Source organism: Mytilus galloprovincialis, chromosome 9, assembly GCF_965363235.1.
Source record: "Mytilus galloprovincialis chromosome 9, xbMytGall1.hap1.1, whole genome shotgun sequence".
NCBI lineage: Eukaryota > Metazoa > Mollusca > Bivalvia > Mytilida > Mytilidae > Mytilus > Mytilus galloprovincialis.
The window spans coordinates 86,451,363-86,470,836 of NC_134846.1; the positions used below are offsets into that span (position 1 = coordinate 86,451,363).

The 19,474-nt window shown below is 31.0% G+C and overlaps 1 protein-coding gene across 2 annotated transcripts in view; it reads left to right on the forward strand.

Annotated features, from left to right (window-relative positions):
- The window catches only part of LOC143046236 (tachykinin-like peptides receptor 99D), a 38,692-nt gene that overhangs the window by 15,237 nt on the left and 3,981 nt on the right, over positions 1-19,474 (forward strand). For both annotated transcript variants that reach the window (XM_076219285.1, XM_076219284.1), the window contains exon 2: positions 14,671-15,110. In XM_076219285.1, the coding sequence (XP_076075400.1) occupies positions 14,671-15,110 (440 nt within the window). The remainder of the gene's footprint in view (positions 1-14,670; positions 15,111-19,474) is intronic.

Consider the following 19,474-nt stretch of genomic DNA (forward strand, 5'->3'; position numbering starts at 1 on the left):
TCAGACCACAATTATTCTTCTCCTTTGCTACAATGCATCTTTTGGTAAAAGTTAAATTAGATTAAAAATTTGCACCGTTTTAAACATGAAATAAATGTAGATGCTTATATATAGACCATTATTAGTCTAATAAAATATGCTTCTAGGACAATCCTTAAGTGCTTTTTCTTTTGACATGCCAATGATAGGATATGAATCTTGTATAAATGACTTAGACCGACTAAGGCCAATTTGGGGTGGTCGGAGGGGTCCTGATCCCGAAATCCCGGGCTTAAAAACATGAAATCCCGAGATGCAGAATTTAAAGAAATTCATATCCCGAAATCGAAAAATATATTCCCGGATCCCGTATGGAACAATCCCCAAATCCCGGGCTTAAAAATACACGTCCCGAAAAGGTCCTGCCTCCCTCTAATCTCTTCCCTACTTTCATTTGTGCCAAATCACTACTTTCAATTCCAACAATACTTTTTATGACCCATTTATGGGCATTATGTTTTCTAGTCTCTGCGTCCGTTCGTTTGTCCGTTCGTCTGTCCGTCTATCCTGCTCCAGGTTAAGATTTTTGGTCGAGGAGGTTTTTGATGAAGTTGAAGTCCAATCAACTCGAAACTTAGTAAATATAGTGCCGATGTGGCATCCGTGTACTATGGACACATTCTTGTTTCCACATGTTTTACTTATGTTAATATATATTCAACTGGTATGCTCCCTTTAATAGTAATATATTTCAAAGAAAACTTCAGACAGCATACAGAGAGTCTCTATATATTAAAGTATTATAATCGTAATTTACATGTAGATAAACGCGAAAAATTATTGTCCTCTCTAAGATCTAAACACCATGATATGGAGAACGCTCCGATTGGCTTATTTATTTTTTCATTTTTGTTATCTATCATGATACGATTGGTTGTACTTGTGCGTGTTTCAAACCAGAAGTTTATCTATGACTAAAAGTCCATCTGATGACTCCTTTAGGTGTCAGACCACCAATTACTCCCTCCAATTTAGAACGTTGTAAAAGTAGCCCTACTCTGATACAAAATAGTGCTTTTGATGTCCTTGTTTACTTAAACTAACCGACAAATTTGCAGAAATGAAACTTTTGGTGAAAGAAAAATATATCTAGATCATTTTGAACCAAAATTTACTTGTCTATGAGTTTGCATAAAAAAATGAGGATTAATGCGCTCCATAGTATACTAATTTTAGATTTCCAGAAAACCAGGGTTTTTTTTTTTTTTTTTTTTGGAGTACCTCTGTTTGAAGGTCAGTTACTTTGTTAGAAGGCTTTAAAGGTATGGTGAAAATTGGCATGTAGAAAGCTGATACATGTACAATTAAGGATATACCTGGTTTCTATGAAGTTAAACTTAAGGTAAAATATTTAGAAAGCTGTGAAAATTGCAAAATATGGTTGAACAGATAGGGATTTTTTAATTGGTGGTCTGACACCTTTTTTTTCGTTTTTCTCCAAAAATAACACAATCTGAATAATCATAAGAATGGTTGACAAATGCGACTATGCATGTTACATATAGAACACAGAGGCATGATGATTAATTTATCGTGGAAGGAAGAGAAGCGACACACAAAATGAGGTCTTCTCATTTAATAGTATAGATATATCAAACACAAATAAAGAGCGTATTTACTTACGATGCCAATGTCAATATCTTAAAATATGCATGACATAGAACACTTTTGGATTTATACTCAATTGTAAATGTTCAATGTCATTTGAAAAAAAGCAAGATTTATATTAAATTATGTACATGTTAATGTGACAATAAAAAATCCTAAAGATAAACACAATAAAGTGGTCATTTATTCAAATAAAATTTCCGCATCACCAATTTTTATTGACATACAAATACTGAATTGAATACTAGACAACTCTAGGTCTGTTTAATTTTTGTGTACCAGGGTCATCGCATGTTTACATCTTTTTGTTCAGCAAAAATGTTTTTTTTAAATGATGAGATAAGAGGCTGTTTTACTTTTTATATTAATATGCATGTCCAATTTATGCATTAAAGATTTATAGATACGGCATTGAAAAAGAACGTAGTGCTTTCCTGAACGGAAACATAGGGCCGAGGCTAATGTCCATGTCCCAGCAATCAAACAGCAAACTCAACAAATTCTCACTATAGCTTTTGTTATCTGTATAAACATTTATGACGCATGCATTTATGTGGAGAGCAATATTTATATAACCACAAAAAGACATTAGTAAATAGATATAGAAAGATGTGGTATGAGTGCCAATGAGCCAACTCTCCATTCAAGTAACAATAAATAAAAGTAAACCGTTATAGGTACGACCTTCAACACGGAGCCTTTAGTACCACCGAACAGCAAGCTATAAAGGGCCATACAACTTAATAATGTAAAACCATTCAAACGGGAAAACCAACAGTATAATCTACATAAAAACGAGAAACGAGAAACACGTATGAACTACATAAACAGACGACAACCACTGTACATCAGATTCCTGACTTAAGACAGGTACAAACATTTGCAGCGGGATTAACGTATTAATGATACCAAACTTTTCCCCCATTTTCTGAAACAATCATAGTATAACATCACAACATAGAAAGACACACGATACAATATCAATTGGAAGGCTTAACTGAACCCAAAAAATGCAAATTAACACACAAGGAACGAACAATTTTGATCTGTGATATCTGAATGCAAGTACATAGTTAATAAAAATTATAAGGAATAAATAATTATAGTAAAAAGTAAATAAACAGGTTTAAACAAAGTTAAAGTATGATACCGCTGTAAAACAATTTTTAAAAAATCATCACTTTTGAAAAACCTGCGTCATAATATACACAGGTAAAGGAAAATAATTTTATATGATCGTATATAAACTGTAGGTTAAAAGTTGCGATTTCCAATTCCAAACTAAAGTTGGCCGATGGAGAGAAATTACCAAAATGGATTGCATTTGCCAAACAGCTATACAAATAAAGTCGGCCTCCCAAAATTAATAATTATCATTTTTTTTTGGTACTAAATACAACATTAAGTAATTAATATGACTTCACGAACCAGCATTTTTAGGCTCTCATTGACAAGCAAATTTGTAATCTAAAAGAATCAAAATGTGAAAAGAGTACGTTTTTTTTTTTTTTTTTTGTTGTTATATCTGACTTTTTATAGTTATACAACTGTTCTTTTCGAAGAGCCAGGTGTACCATGAATAAAGGTAATGTACGATGTGCACCAACGAGAAAGAAAAAGGACATCTACAGGTCAACATGTGTTAGGAGAATATATAATAAAGCTAATTATTTATTAGATAACACCTTGAGCATGAAACCTGAATCAGTGGATAATACGATAGAGTTGAAAAGTAAAGTTTAAATATTTCGTTTAGAAAAAGAAGACACTGTTTGGCTATGCATGTTTAAACTTTTTTGTACAGCACTATTTTACTGTTTGAATAATGTTATAGTTGAAATGTTTTTATTGCCTGGAAACAAGTTATAGAATAACTAAGTTAATCAACCGAATTAATATTTTCTTCTGTAAGTAATACGTAACAGAAGTTATCCGATGTTCGTAAATTCATTTGGATAACATATTACATGTAAACATGAATGTATCATCAAAAAACCCCGAGGGAAAATGAAATGTTCGATATTAGACACTGATATTAAAAATCAGTGTCAAAATGATGAAATAATCACTAAAATTATCAAATACATTATGACCTGTCTTTTAAATCAAACCAATTCATATTGTTTCAGGCTAAACATTTGTATGATGTGGCATGAATAATTTCAGTTATTTCTTATCTACAATTAGCAAGTATAATCAGGGAAAATGTTATTGAAAACAGAAATAGTTAGCATGCATTACAATGAACACGAAATGGATTGTAAAAAGCTTAATTGTTACTATAGAAGTAATTGTTAAAATTTTCGATACGTATTTTGAATTCACGTGGTTTCAAACATTTTTTTTTTATGCATTTATGTTTTGATTTTTCTTATTTTATTTCTTATGAATATGAGTTGAACAATTGTTCAATTTGATGCGACTATCATACAAGTGAGACGTTAAGCTAGCTATAAAACCAGGTTAAAGCCACCATTTTATACATAAGAAACTTAAGAATATTTAACGTGAAAACGTGGCATGAGGTTTGATAACGTATGGACATTATTTGTACCAATTTGAATGAAAAGGTCAACATTAATTTTTTTTAAAGTTGATAAATATACAGCGAAAAATGCAGTTTTTTTCCTGACATTTTGAAACTTTGTCAAAAGTTAAATTTTTCCAAAGAATTGTACATATTAAGAGCATATTTTTGTAACGAAGATTATCATTATGTTTTTACACAAATCCGTCTGCGCTTATCTGTTGAAATAAAGTTAGGTGTGTATATTGAAAGAGTAGAAATGTTAAAACAAAAACGAAATTTAGATTAAATGTATAAAATAAGCATTTGGATTGCTTAGGTAAAGAATAGCTTGTATGCAAATTTTCGTAAAAGTCATTATGGGATGGAATCTGTATCGGATGCCCTTAAAGACGCATGCATTAATATTGAAACAAAGGAAATAAGTTTGTGTTATTGTTTCTCGTGTTTCGATGTTAGGCACTTGAAACCATCATAAACGTTTAAAAAAAGAAATTAACACTTAATTCACTGTTTCGTACGACGCGCTTTTCTCGATTAACCTTCATCAGGAAATGTTATTACCGGGAAATTGAAGTCCAAACTAATAATTAGACGATGAAATGTGATTAACAATGAATCAACTCTCTACTAAATATCAATCATGGTTTCGAATGGAGGTTTGTCTCTTTTGCAAGTATACTACAAGTCCTTATTGTTTCAACGGGTAGTACATTTAGTCTCACTGATTTATATATAAACATGCATGTCTCTTCTATCAATGGAGTATATCTGTGGTGCACTTCATTCATGCAACACAAGTGATCATATGTAAGACTATATGTATATATGTGCCAATTGAATAAATAACAATAATAAAGATTAATCATTTGCATGAACATTTTTAATAAATAATCTCATTCTAGCCCTCGTTTTCACTTTTCACGTTTTACAAACGGCTGCTGTTGATTATCAGAGAAAAGAAACAGCGCATTTTATCTAATTACAGAAAGAACAGAATATAAAAATATATTTATATAAACAGCAAATATTTCTATATAAACTTAAGAAAACGCTACAAGAAGAAATGAAATAAAACATCTTTGAACAGGAATGTATGTTATTGTTGGAAGTTATTCTACAATATTGGAGGGGGCGTTTACCAGGAGGCCCTGGAATATTCAAGTTATTATCATGGTTTCGTCATTTCTAAAAGTCTTCCTATAAGACTTAAAATGATGATTTGATTTCTATATGACAAATTAAACCGAAGAAAATTTGAAACGGAAAGTCCATACACAAATAACAAACTCAAAAGCTGAAACACATCAAACGAATGGATAACAATTGTTATATTCTTGACATGGAACAGGCATTTTCTTATGTAAAAAATGGTGGAATAAATCTAGTTTTACAGCCAGCTTAATCACTCGCATAAAATTCCATTATATTAAAAATAATGTGTGAACAAAACCAACAGACATAGTAGATAGAAATGTGAAAAATAGGTACACAGTAGTCAACATTATGTTTTAATTTTAATCACTATAAAAACAAACAAATATGACGAGACGTTTTTATGCATTACCCCGGTTTATCAACGAACTGCTAAGAAACTTGTTACGTAGTAGCAGTAGGTGGGAACAATTGATAACTTATTTAGATGACCGCTTCTGTCAAATGTCGAAATATGAGTCTAAAATTGAACCAGACGAAGCAATGTCTGTTATTATGTATATACACCTCAAAGTTTGAATATATGACAAGACGTCGTCCATTAACAGAAATGAACTCTTTCATTGCGCAATAAACACCAAAAAATATATTATTCATGATTAATAAAATGGCATACCTGTGAAAACATTAACAAATTCAACAGTTATTCTTTATTACAATAACGAACACTTCTGTGTCGGAACAAGTAAAATACAAGAAAATGTTAATTAATGGCACCTGAACTGGAGTGTCGAAAGTGAATACTCGAATATTTCATACATTCTTTACAACCTTGCGCGTCATCTTCAAGCATCTAATAATATTCACCATTACATAAAACTAAGGCTGTTAAGAGCGTTTATGTAGAACTTCATCATCATAACCATTTTTAAAGTAATATAATTCTTGCCATCCTTTCAAAAATCAAGAGTCTGAAGTGCTGTATATTTTCAAATACTGCATGCTCAAATTAAAATTGTATTACATCGAAGATTTATACATGATACTAAGTATATGACCAATCCATTTTACAGTCAGACCATTGATTATTTTTATTCCTTGGTATAAACCCAAAATTGTTTTTTTTTATTTGTATCGAAATAGTTTGTTATTATGTTTTGTCTTTTATAATTTTCTGCATTTACGACAGTTGGCATCAAATTTTCCGTTTCTATGTATGTTAACATTTGTTTTTTGTTGCAAATACAAACTTTATGTTCTTTTGTTGTTTTCCTCTTATCTTTTGTTTTCGTTTAATCGATTTATGACTATTGAACAGCGCCATACTACTGTTGCTTTTATTTACACTATGGTGTTTCCAAAACTATACTTTGATGTGTCGACATTTTCTGTCTTAACATATTGGTGTTTAATATTTACTGTCTTGACATTTAAATTATGTTTACATTTCATATTTAGGAGTAGTGCCATTTTGTTTTTGTGTTTAAAAAAAAAATCGCAACATGGGCATTGTTTGTGTACTGTTTCTTAAAATTTGGCGGGTGATTTGAAATATTTAAGGGAGTTATGTATTATAATAATATGTGTATGTATTAATTATCCAATAGGTTATAGTATGAACTATAGTATTTGTAGTAGATAACTTAATAGCTAAAGCTTATTTACTTATTCATTTGTGAATCCAACAATTATCTTCGGCTAAACCTTTAATGAAAACAAATTACAATCATAACTTTAAATGAGATAGAACTTTTCAAGAAATCCAGTAGGATTTTGAGCTTCTCCTATTGGTAGAACGTTCACTTCCCTTTAAATAATCTGTGCTTTTAATAACACACTCATGATAATGTGAAGTTACTAAGCTTGAATACCAGCGGATGGGGACCCTGTCAACACAGCTTGTCTTGCACCTTTTAGAATTCATCACAGTTGTTGTTATTTTACCTGGATTGTATATTTGTAAAGGATTTATAAGCCTTGAACACTAGTAAACTTATGTTGCCTAATATTTTTGATGTGTTTTGTCATTTGATTTTGCCATGTGATTAGGGACTTTCCGATTTGATTTTCCCCAGAGTTCAGTTTTTTTGTGATTTTACTTTTTATTTTAAAAAAAACGCAGAAGGAACACAATTGTACATCAAACTTGGCAATTGTAGATAAGTAAGTAATTAAATTCCATGGATTTAAAATTTTCAAACTAATAGTTATACAGGTAGTCAACATAGACGCTGTTAAAAGGATTACAACTATCAGATACAACACTTCTGTTCGGTACTCATCTTTAATTAACATCAACAGAAAAACAACTCAGTTCGTACATTCTAACAGAATAATGATGTTACTAAAGTGATGGTTAAGTGTAATGAAATAATTACTTATTCTGCAAATATCGTTTAAATCAATCCATGCACGAACATGTTTTTTTCAAACAGTCTTGCTGCACATTAAATTTAGAACACTTTTCTAAATATCTGGGCATAGTTTTGTAACAATTAGCGTGCGACCTGTGTTAAATATATTATTAATGTGCAATTTCTATGTACATATCACCTTTAAGTCGTCACTGTAAATGTTATCTAAAAGGGTAATATGTTAGAGATAATTGGATTTCAGGTAATATACTTTAGTCGTTAAGAAACGTTTTAGGTGTAATTGCTTTTTCTATAACTTGTGCAATTCGGAGATAGGATTGCCTTTACTAAGATACGAAGAACAATCATGTTTTGTCAACTGATAAATGTTCAATCAAAGAAAAAGACCGTCCTTTTTTAACATACTTACCTAATAAAATAGAGAGAAATGGAATGAAAAAATACAAACGGATAGTATCAACATTCTTATACCAAAAGGATCAATCAAAACCAGAAGTCGGATAAAAGGAGACATTTCTATGACTAGATAGACAAATGACGAAAAGCAAACAGACTGAACAACACAAACCAAATAAAAAAGGGATAAACTCAGGTTCTGTAGAAAGGTGAGCAGTTCTCGCTCCACTAGTGGCACACGTCTTATTACGTATACTCTTTTCGAGTAACAATATGATTACAAATCTTATTCGACGATTTCACAATCGAGGAAGTCGGGGTGGCTAATAAATTTTAATAATACATTGTTGAAATAAATATGTTCAATAAGACACAATTTAAAAATAAGACGAACATAATTAAATTCCTTTTAATGGATGCTAAAAAATAGATCAAACTCTAATGTGTATTACATATATGGGCAATTTGTTTATCGTCAACATAAAAATAATAATAATCAATTTGAAAATCTGTATACAAAAACCTTGTGATAGTGATATTCTTATGGTCCCTCTTGTTCGGCAAAGCTATATCGATCGGTCTTGAAGAAAATTAGCAGAAGCATTTCATATCTTCATGGACCAAAAAAAAACCACTTTTGATTAAAAATTTTATTTTAATATGGTTGATTAAAGCATCAAAACCTTTATCTCATAATTTGAGCTATATATGTATATACAAATTCTTAAACTTACAATACAAAATTTAACTTGACGTATTCCCTTAACCAATGGGGTTCTTGTTCTCTCGCGCTGCTTTCGCATATGCTTTGGCGGAACATTATTCATTGTCAGGCACAATGCCATTCTAATTTCACTTTCATATGTTCTTATTTATACTTTGGTATACTGCCGTCTTATTTTAATTTACATGTTTACCTGTTTATGTATCGGTACATGGAATATATATGCACATAGATGTTTGTTTTCTGTTTCTACACCTGTTATTTTCCACTTTTGTAATAAAAAAAATGTATGTTAAATTGTCCTTAAACCCTCACATTTTTGTTTGGTTTTTAGTATTAATGTACTTTTTTGCATTATTTAGATATATGTTGCAATTTCCATCAAAGCACTGCAGTCACTTTTATTTCTCTTGTTTTTTTATATAGACATGATGGTACAAGTTCCATCTGTAAATTATCATTACAATTGATATACCTGCACTATTGGTCTGGGGTCAAACAAACAAAAGAAGAACTAAAAATATGTAAGATATATGTCTAATGACTGAACACCATGCTATTAATTGACTTCCGAAATATTTTACGGCTAAATTTTTATGACGAAAAAAAAAGTGTATTGTTAACTATCTAAGAAAGGGAAGCTTCTAAGACTATTTTCTCCGGTGTTTTACTTACTACCCGAGATAAGAACATTTGTTTGTTCTTTAACGTTCTAATAACCCTTCCGTATACTCAAACTAATTTGAAACAAGTAGAAAGATATTAGCTTAAGTATTTCTATTTAGCAGTTATTTACATACTATGTCAAGACGTACGCGTCGATAATGTACGGTAATTGATAAATATGCCTTGATGTTTCACCGCCGTATAATCTGACAATTACATATGTAAACACAACAACTGACACATATTGTCAAAAACATCTGCTAGGATTTTTCATATTTTCTCAATATTTGACTTTGTCTGACGTAATATAAATTGCGTTTCGATTTTTGCAAATTTTTGACGTTTTGACGCATGCTATAATGTCATTGGGTTAGACCACTAACTGATCAGTTTGTCATGTTTACCGTGGACTAAGATATTTATCAATGTCTAACAAAGCTGTCCCTCGAATACTTGAATAAGATACGAAATAACAAATAGCAAACATCATTCCCATAAGGAGATCTGCAGTAGCATAATGTAATGGTTTATCTGATTCATTACAAAATGTAAAAAGACTATTGATATGGTTAAATATATTATTTTTTTATTTTTGTCATAACATTGATATCATTTGTACTAAAACTCACATTAACTCAGTTAGAAATCAATCTATCAAAAGTATACCAAATGTCAATTTATACGGTGTTCAAAATGTATTCATCAAAATTCATATTTTGTAAAATTATTTATATGTACATGCTTTTGATCCTCTTTTCAACTTTTTATATTCTCAAAGATTTGATAATAATTTAAATTATCGAAATAATAATTAACGGTCAACCTTTTTTCAATAAATAAGACAAGAAGGACAATGTGTTCTATTTTTTTAAACATTTAAATCTATAGCCTGTGTCTACCATAAATGCGCTGCTCATATGGAAAAAATACAAAAACTTACTTTTGATTTATATTTTGTGTGTGTGTGTGAGTATGTGTTTGTCTGCTGGCTGCTCATTTTTTTATTTCTAGAGACAAACACCTGTTTCATTTATTTTGTTCGTGTATTGTTGAGTTTTGAATTAGCATTTGCCGTTTATAAAGTCTCTAATGGAAAAAACGAGAATGACTTAAGACACTTGTCTCGTCTCATAAAATAGTATCATGCATAATATGCAAAACGTTTTATTTTGTTTTGATTTATTTTGATCTAATTTTTATCTGAAATAGATTTTCAGTGTATTATATAACACTTATTCTTGCATTTATCATAAGCTGCTTTTATCAATCAATATGTTTGTAAGGATAATCAAATCATAGCATTTCTACACGAATGTGGAATTTTTCTAATTAGTTTGCACTAACAATTTCTATTATTTCTTCGTTTTTGTAGTGAGTTGTACGATAGCTCATTAACTATATGAGAAACAATTTACAGACAAATACATCCATGGTATCATTCCAAACGTGTTTATTATAACGTACATATTACTACCATGTCTCCGCTATATAAATCCAGGAGGAAAAGAACTTTTCTTCTTTTATTGTTAAGCGTTTGAGAAAATTTCGTAACGAAACATCTAAATGTCATTACTAAGAAACATTTACAACTCCCTCAGGCAAAGTTGGCTTTAGATGAATTTGGCTATTTATTTTAGGTATTTTTAACATATAGCTCTTCAACGATTTTCGGTACTTATACATCTTCGGATTTCAAATGTTTGGCTTTGAGCGTTCCTGATGAAGGTAAATCCAGAAAAGCGCTTCGGACGCAATAAATTATTAAACGTGTTGTTTTATATTTTTACAAATGATTCCTCTATGATAGTTGAACATTTGCCTCAAATAATAACAATGCCATAGGGAAAACACTGACAGCTTACCTTCTTTTGCTCTAGTTATTTCTGCTTTTTGTATGGACAAGTCTCATCAGAAGCATAGAAAAGGAAATAAAAACGCCGTTCCAGGCTGTCAGTTTGATTTCTTGTTTTCTAGAAGATGAAAATTATCTTTCAATTGTAATCTCTTTAACGCATCAGAACATCATGAACAAAGTTGGAACATTTTGAATTCTGTTTCCGTGAATTTCTAAACTCATTTTTAGAATTTCTATGTGTATTGCCACTAGCCGTCTTTGAGCCACCAGTATAACTCCAAGGCAAATTCAAACAAGGAAGTCCATACAAATGACAAAAGTGAGCCACCCAAATAGACATTAAAAGTTAATATGTCATTATTTTGGATCCATCATCAAAAAATGTTTAATCATACAACACAACTTGACTTAAAAAATTCAAACTTACATATAGGATAATCACACAAAAACGTTAACCAAATAGAGGAAGTAGGGAGTAAATCGACAATTTTGTGAATATCACGTTTTTGGGTATATTTTTATTATATATATATGGGACTAAATTAAAAAAGATTGTTTTGTAAATGGATAGAAAATCATCAATATGACTGTACAAGTATTTAAAATTAAATAATCAAGATTATTTTGTCTTCTTGTTGTTCTGAAGTGGCCGAAGAAAATGTCGTTTTCATGTTCTTGTTTTTTTTTTCTTTCAAAGTTGTTCTTTTGCAATACACATCAAACCACCTTTTATTTTAAAACAAAATATTTTGCTTTTCACAAAATTTGTATCATATGTCATTGTATTATAGGCGAACAGACCTGGTTCTGGATATAATAGCCCAATGACAGCAGAATAGCACAGTTTCCTAATATAACTGTGCTTTTATGTTTACAAAACTGGACTTTTTCGAAAAACTAAGGATTTTCTTATCCCATGCATATATAATCTTAGCTGTATTTGGCACACCTTTTTGGAATTTGGGATCCTCAATCAATGCTCTTCAACTTTGTACTTGTTTGGCTTTATAAATAGTTTGATATATTATCGTCACTGATGAGTCTTATGTAGACGGTGCCCGTCTGGCGTATTAAATTATGATCCTGGTACCTTTGATAACTATTTACACCACTGGGTCAATGCCATTGCTGGTGGAGGTTTCGTCCCCGAGGTTATCACCAGCCCAGTTGTCAACATTCCGGTGTTGACATGAATATCAATAATGTGGTCATTTTTATAAATTTCCAGTTTACAAACCTTTGAATTATTTTGAAAAACTAAGGATTTTCTTATCCCAGGCATAGATAACATTTGCCGTATTTTGGCATAACGTTTTGGAATTGTGGGTCATCTATGGTCTTCAACATTGTACTTGTCTGGCTTTATAAATATTTTGATATGAGCGTCACTGATGAGTCTTATGTAGACGAAACGCGCGTCTGGTGTACTAAATTATAATCCTGGTACCTTTGATAACTATTTGGCTATTCAACAACAAGATTTTGATAGATGCATTTGCTATATACATGTATTATTTGCGACTTCTTTGATATTGTTTAATTAAACAATGCAGACACTGATAGTCTTTGATTACTCCAATTATTCCATAAAATAGAGGAGATAAAATTGACGTACATATGCAAAATGTATGAAACTATTTCTTTTCATTGATACAAGGTGTAGAAATTTCCCCTTGACATTTCTGTCTTATACAATTGTTCATTTGCTAAATTTGAACACGTCAGCTTCTTATTGATTGGTCAAATTAAAGCAGCGAGTAACATTTTTGGTTACTGTTCAATTATTATACTAATGATCGGAACAAATTAAATAGCAAAAATCTTGACAAACAATTAACAATCAAATGTGTCTGTTGTTAACTACAAAATTATCATGGGTGCTATTACAAGGTCAAAATTCATCCTCCAACGAGCAAAGCGAAAGAGATAAAGCAATGTCCCATATTTCAACCAAAGGGTCATAATCGATTAGTTGTATATGTGAGTTTTCTGTATTGCGTTTGGTTGAAGTGTTGGGTTTGTTTTCGTTTTTAGCATTTTGTCATAGAGATGTTATTGTATCTTCGTTCTCGCCTTTGGATCTATTTTCCGATTTTGGAGAACACTATATATATGAAACTACTTTGAGATTATGAATTTAACCGTTGCTATATAATAGCATTAATTGTATCAATGATATGCTCGAGGCCAAACAAAAATAAATGAAAAGCCAAAATTGATCATTTCATTTCGAGGACATAAACTTTTTCTTCAATTCCGTTTCTATGGAATAAACAAAGTACCAAAGTAACAAACAAAGGTAATGATCCAAATGATAAGTCATCATCACGGTTTACCACATAAAAGTAATAAAAGTTTTATTTACCTAAAGATGAGAATGAAACAATTGTGCATATTCCCAAAACGGTTTGCTCTGATAATTGCCAATTTAAAACATAATCATCTATATTAACCATTGTCTTAGTGATTTAAGAAAACTTATGCCTTTTAGCTATCTGTATTGAATAAAACACTTGATAAAAAAATGAAACATTAACAAAGTTTGATTTTAATATGTTTATTTCCTTTATATAATTATACTTAATTAATAATCGATAATAAATTTTCATGATAAATTACTTTTACCTTTTGTCCGGATGTTTACTTGAATAATATTTGTTTTCTAATGACTTTAATTCGATTATTCCCACGGTTTATTTCCGATTGGGGTTACTTATCTGTTCATCAGATCGTCGATCAAACAAATGGTAGCAAACAAAAGTAAGAAGTTAAATAAAAACATGTATTGTTGTTATTTTTCTCTCTACTCACCTAGTGGTGTTTGTTGTTTTGATATTTTGTTTTTTTAATCCCGATAGTTAAACGGTCACGAGTTGGTTGACCGTTATGGAATAACCGTTTCACAAATGATATCGGATATGTTCCTTACGTCGTAACTACAATCCCCTTCCCTTTCATGAATATGACCTACCGAATTAGACTATTTACCGGATTTGTAATCACTTAAGCAACACGACGGGTGCCACATGTGGAGCAGGATCTGCTTACCCTTCCGGAGCACCTGAGATCACCCCTAGTTTTTGGTGGGGTTCGTGTTGTTTATTCTTTAGTTTTCTATGTTGTGTCGTGTGTACTATTGTTTTTCTGTTTGTCTTTTTTATTTTTAGCCATGGCGTTGTCAGTTTGTTTTAGATTTATGAGTTTGACTGTCCCTTTGGTATCTTTCGTCCCTCTCTTCTTTTACACAATTATTTAAGAACTTAGTTCGTTTCTTCTATTTCTCTAGTTTGATCCGATAATAGAAACCTATTGATTTCTTTTTCAGTTTTGTCCGTTGTGGCGAGTGTCTTGTCCTTGACATTGATAGCCTATGACCGTTTCTTTGGTATAGTATTTGCATTGAAAGCTCACATGACTGACAGGAGGGCACGAACGTCATTGATTCTTATTTGGTTATCCTCGGCATTGATTGCTTGTCCGACTTTAATCTACAGACAACTTAAAGTACGTGTTTGGAAGGATCATACAGAACGTTGGTGTGACGATGACTGGCCGGTATCTATTGGCTCTGACAACAATATAACAACACATTCAATACCATCACGGACTGCATATTATGCCACTGTATCTGTTGTTTTGTACTTCATACCAATGATTGTAATGACACTCGCCTATTCTCGTATAATCATGAAATTATGGATGAGTGCGATACCAGTAGAAAAAATGGATAAAAGAGTTGAAGCCCAAGCCAGGGCAAGAAAGAAGGTATATAATGTAGAGTAATCAATTATGATAAGATCATTTTTTTTTATCGTGTTTAAAAGAGTTGAAGTCCAAGCCAGGGCTAGAAAGAATGTATATAATGTAGAGTAATCAATTATGATAAGATCATTTTTTTTATCGTGTTTAAAAGAGTTGAAGCTCAAGCAAGGGCTAGAAAGAATGTATATAATGTAGAGTAATCATTTATCATTTATGAAAGTAAACAATTATAGGTTAAGGTATGGCCTTCAACACGGAGTCTTGGCTCACACCGAACAGCAAGCTATAAAGGGCCTCAAAAATTAGTAATGTAAAACAATTCAAATAGGAAAACAAACAGTCTAATCTATATAAAAACTAGAAACGAGAAACACGTATGAGCTACATAAGCAGACGACATCAGATTCCTGACAGGACAGGTGCAAACATTAGCAGCGGGATTTAACGTTTTAATGATATCAAACCTTCTCCTTTTTCTGAAACAATAGTATAACATCACCACATGAAAAAACACACTATATAATATCAATTAGAAGGCTTAACTCAATAAAAAAAAACATGTACTCGTCATGACATTGTGAAATATTTGGCTCTAGACATTTAGCAACAACTCATCATCATCAAACATGTAAAAGAAACTGTATAGTGATGTGCACAGGTACTTTTGGCAGGAAAAATAAATGCCCCAGGAAAGAAGTTGCCTTGTTTAATTGAAAACACCATTTGTGTCTCTCTTAGTTCACAAAGATTTATATTTTTAAATTATGATAATCATCTGATTATCTTTTCTACATGTGCAGGTAATTCAATGTCTTGATATTCAAAGATCTGTTCTGATAACTAGCTTTCTCACCGACATCACCTCCCCATTTTTTTTACACAAACAACAGACAATAAAATTAACGGTACCAATTTTGTTGCACCAGATGCGCATTTCGACAATACATGTCTCTTCAGTGATGCTCGTGGCCAAAATATTTGAAATCCAAAACAATTGTTGTTAGGGAAACACTAATTTAGAACCCTTTCGAAACATAAGTGTTCACCCAAGGTGGGTTTTTTTCGGGGGCAAATTTGGTCCAATCTATAATTTTCTATGTAGTGTTTTTGGTATGTTATATATTTTTGTTGTGGTATTTGTTTCTCTTGTTAATTTTGATTATACCCTTATTATCTTCTTGCCTCCTATTAATAAGTAAGGCCATCGTGTTCCTGTCTTTCTTGGATTGCGTCCTTGATTTGTTGTTATTTTGATAAAAATCGTATACTGTACTAACAACTTTTTGTGTTCATTGAAAACCCTCACTTTTTCAGTACTAACCAAACAGGTAATTATTTGGGTTTCATTTGCAGCACGTTTGATTCTCTTCTGTTGACCTGCGGCTCAACATTGCGGTTATATTTTTTAATTGTTTAACCTTTGTCCTTTTTGTCTGTGTTGGTGATGTTCCACGAAAAGAGTAATTTTCTATGATCTCGGATTGTTTGTGCATTGATTAGATTTCGGTATAGGAAATATTCTCTCGATACGTTACCTCTTTGTACCTTTCAATTATTACTATGTGGAATGTGGATTTTTTTTGTGACGTCAATCACGTACAGCCCATGTTTTATTGGAATTAGAACATGTAGAACATGGCTTTGTATCCAAAGCTAAAGAAGAATGTCATATTAGATTTTTTTTATAATATCTTGTGTAACTAGTTAATTTATAACACGTTTCTTTTAACATTTTGATATGGAAGGAACTTGTATTTGCACTATTAGTGGATTGGCATCATATTGAAGATAGCATGTTATCAGGTTATATTGATAACAGTTTAGGTTCTTGTTGAATAATAAAAAAGACCTTGAAAGATCTTGGTTCTTTGCTCTCTCTAACAAAAACATATTTTTCTCTCAATATATAGGTTCTCTGTTTATATATTATTTTTCATATTTTTTATGTTAATTTTCAGTACATTCTCTGAACCATTAAGAAAACCTCCTATTAAGTATGAACTGTAAATTTAAATTGTTGTTAACGACAGCCATACGCCAGGTGTTATGAAATTTAATAAGCTTGTGTATTTATTATTAATTTTATTTTGAAATCTTTGGTGTTAAAACAGCATAAGAAAAGTTGTTTGTAATTAACGTAAGATTTTGCTTCCAAAGTTAATAATTAAAACTTCCTATATACTCTATAATAATATCAGTAATTATTGCTAGGTAATTATAATTTAGTCAACAACAGGTGCTCCCTGTCAATCCAACGTCATAGTTTCAGCTTGTATGATTTCTGTGGTATATCAATGGATATCATATGTTTCCGAGGGAGATATACACTTGTCAGACAATTACTGACGTCAAATTCAATAGTTATTTACCTCTTCCTGATGGCTAGTGACAAACCCATCTGCTCAGTTAATAGTTTGAATACACCTCTAATAATAACTAGCGTTCGATGGTAATTTTTAATCAATAATTTGTAATTCATTGACATTTTAAATTATTAAGACCAAGACACATCTTAGCATCGACTGATATTTATCAGTTTAAATGCATAAGAAACAACAAAAAAAAAACGTGGGCATTTGTCAAAACGATATAACCAGAGGATATTCACCTGGTAACCAAAACAATTGAGATACATTATGTGTACCCAGTATAACAATTCCCAGATAAAGCAAACCAAAAACTAACATTCATCTATACATTGTTCAAATTCAACTTGTTTTTAAATATCAATGCTGACAGTTTTTCAAAAGAGGAATGACTCCTTAGGATTTAATCGATATAAAGAAACTTTTATAATTCTGGTACCTTTGATAACTATCTAAACAACTTATATTTACCGATGAATTGATCAGATTATTATACCTGGGTAGGGAGATATAAATTCATTTAATTTGTTTGTACCTTCTTAACCAACACGTTGAACAGTTCATATTAACATCCCGTCAACATGCTGTCCTATAGAATGAACGTGTAATATATGGGATGTAACATTAATCACAAACCTATCTTTCGGTTCTCAAACTATCTGCCTAGTTTTCACTTCGTATTTGATTAAAACGGTAGATTATATTCCATGTTAAAATACTAGGTTTTTTTTTCAATTTCATTGATTTCTACGAAGGTAGTATTTTGATCTAACACATGATTTAGTATTATTCACTCGCATTAACCGATAAGAAAATTAAAATATGAAATTAATTCAAAATAGAACATGCAGTATTATAATAAATGTTCAGATATGTGTTAATATTATATAATTTTATATGACTAAGATCAGAAAGTTCACGCGTCTGGCGTACACAATGGTAGATTACAAGGAGTGTATAACCTTTATGAACTATTTCAGAGATTGGACATTCTTCTTTGATTGATTTTCTTTACCATTTAAAACAATGTATGTCTTGTTTTGTTATAAAACGCGGTATGTTCTCCAAGTACTTGTATATCCTTCGTTTTGATACTTGGTTCTTAGCGTGGTGGGGAATATGTCGATTCTGCTGCACTTTTGCTAAATTGCTTAGATATTGTGTTATTTTCATCTAGAATGTTCCGAACAATCGAGTCTCAAATGATACATCATGTTTGATTTCCTTCGGTTCATACAGTTTTATCATTGTCGTATGTTTGTGTCAAAATTCTGTAAAGTATTGACACCATATGTCGCATTTAAACATGATTACAGTCCATTATCAAATGATAACAATGGATAAAAGGATTTGTAGGATATACGTCTGATAACAGGAACATTACAACACAAATAACTAAAATACATTTTGAGTTCAACATACAAATTTTCATTATATGTTAGATTGATTATTGATTCCTTAACATCTAATGCCATTTTTCGTACATATTCAGAACGAAGTTTAAAATAAAGAACTGCTGTTTGTTTTATACATATTAATGGTTAAAACCAGACATAGCACTAAAATTATTTGTTTTCTAATCTCCTTCGAAAAAAAACTTAAATAATTTGGAAAAGAGTAATACTAAAGATCAACGAAATGAATGAAATCGGTCCTTACACGCTATGTATTCACATATCTCCTATTTCAAGGTGGCTAAATAAAACAATTATTAAACGTAATAAGTTTTCATTTATTTAGATGTTTTCAAAGCTTTAAGCTACTTTCTAAGTTGATTATTTGTATAAACAGATGAAGTCTATAACGCATATGTTCGTACATTTACATATCCTTTCATGTCGATAGTGTTTTGTATAAACATAGCCGTAAAGCTTTATTTAACAAGCAAATCAATACACGATTAAATGCAAGAATAATTGAATATGGAAATGCTTGTAAAGTTACTTTATTTAATTACCGGTAAGTAGATAGGTTCTGTCGTATTTCTCCCACAATTCAATT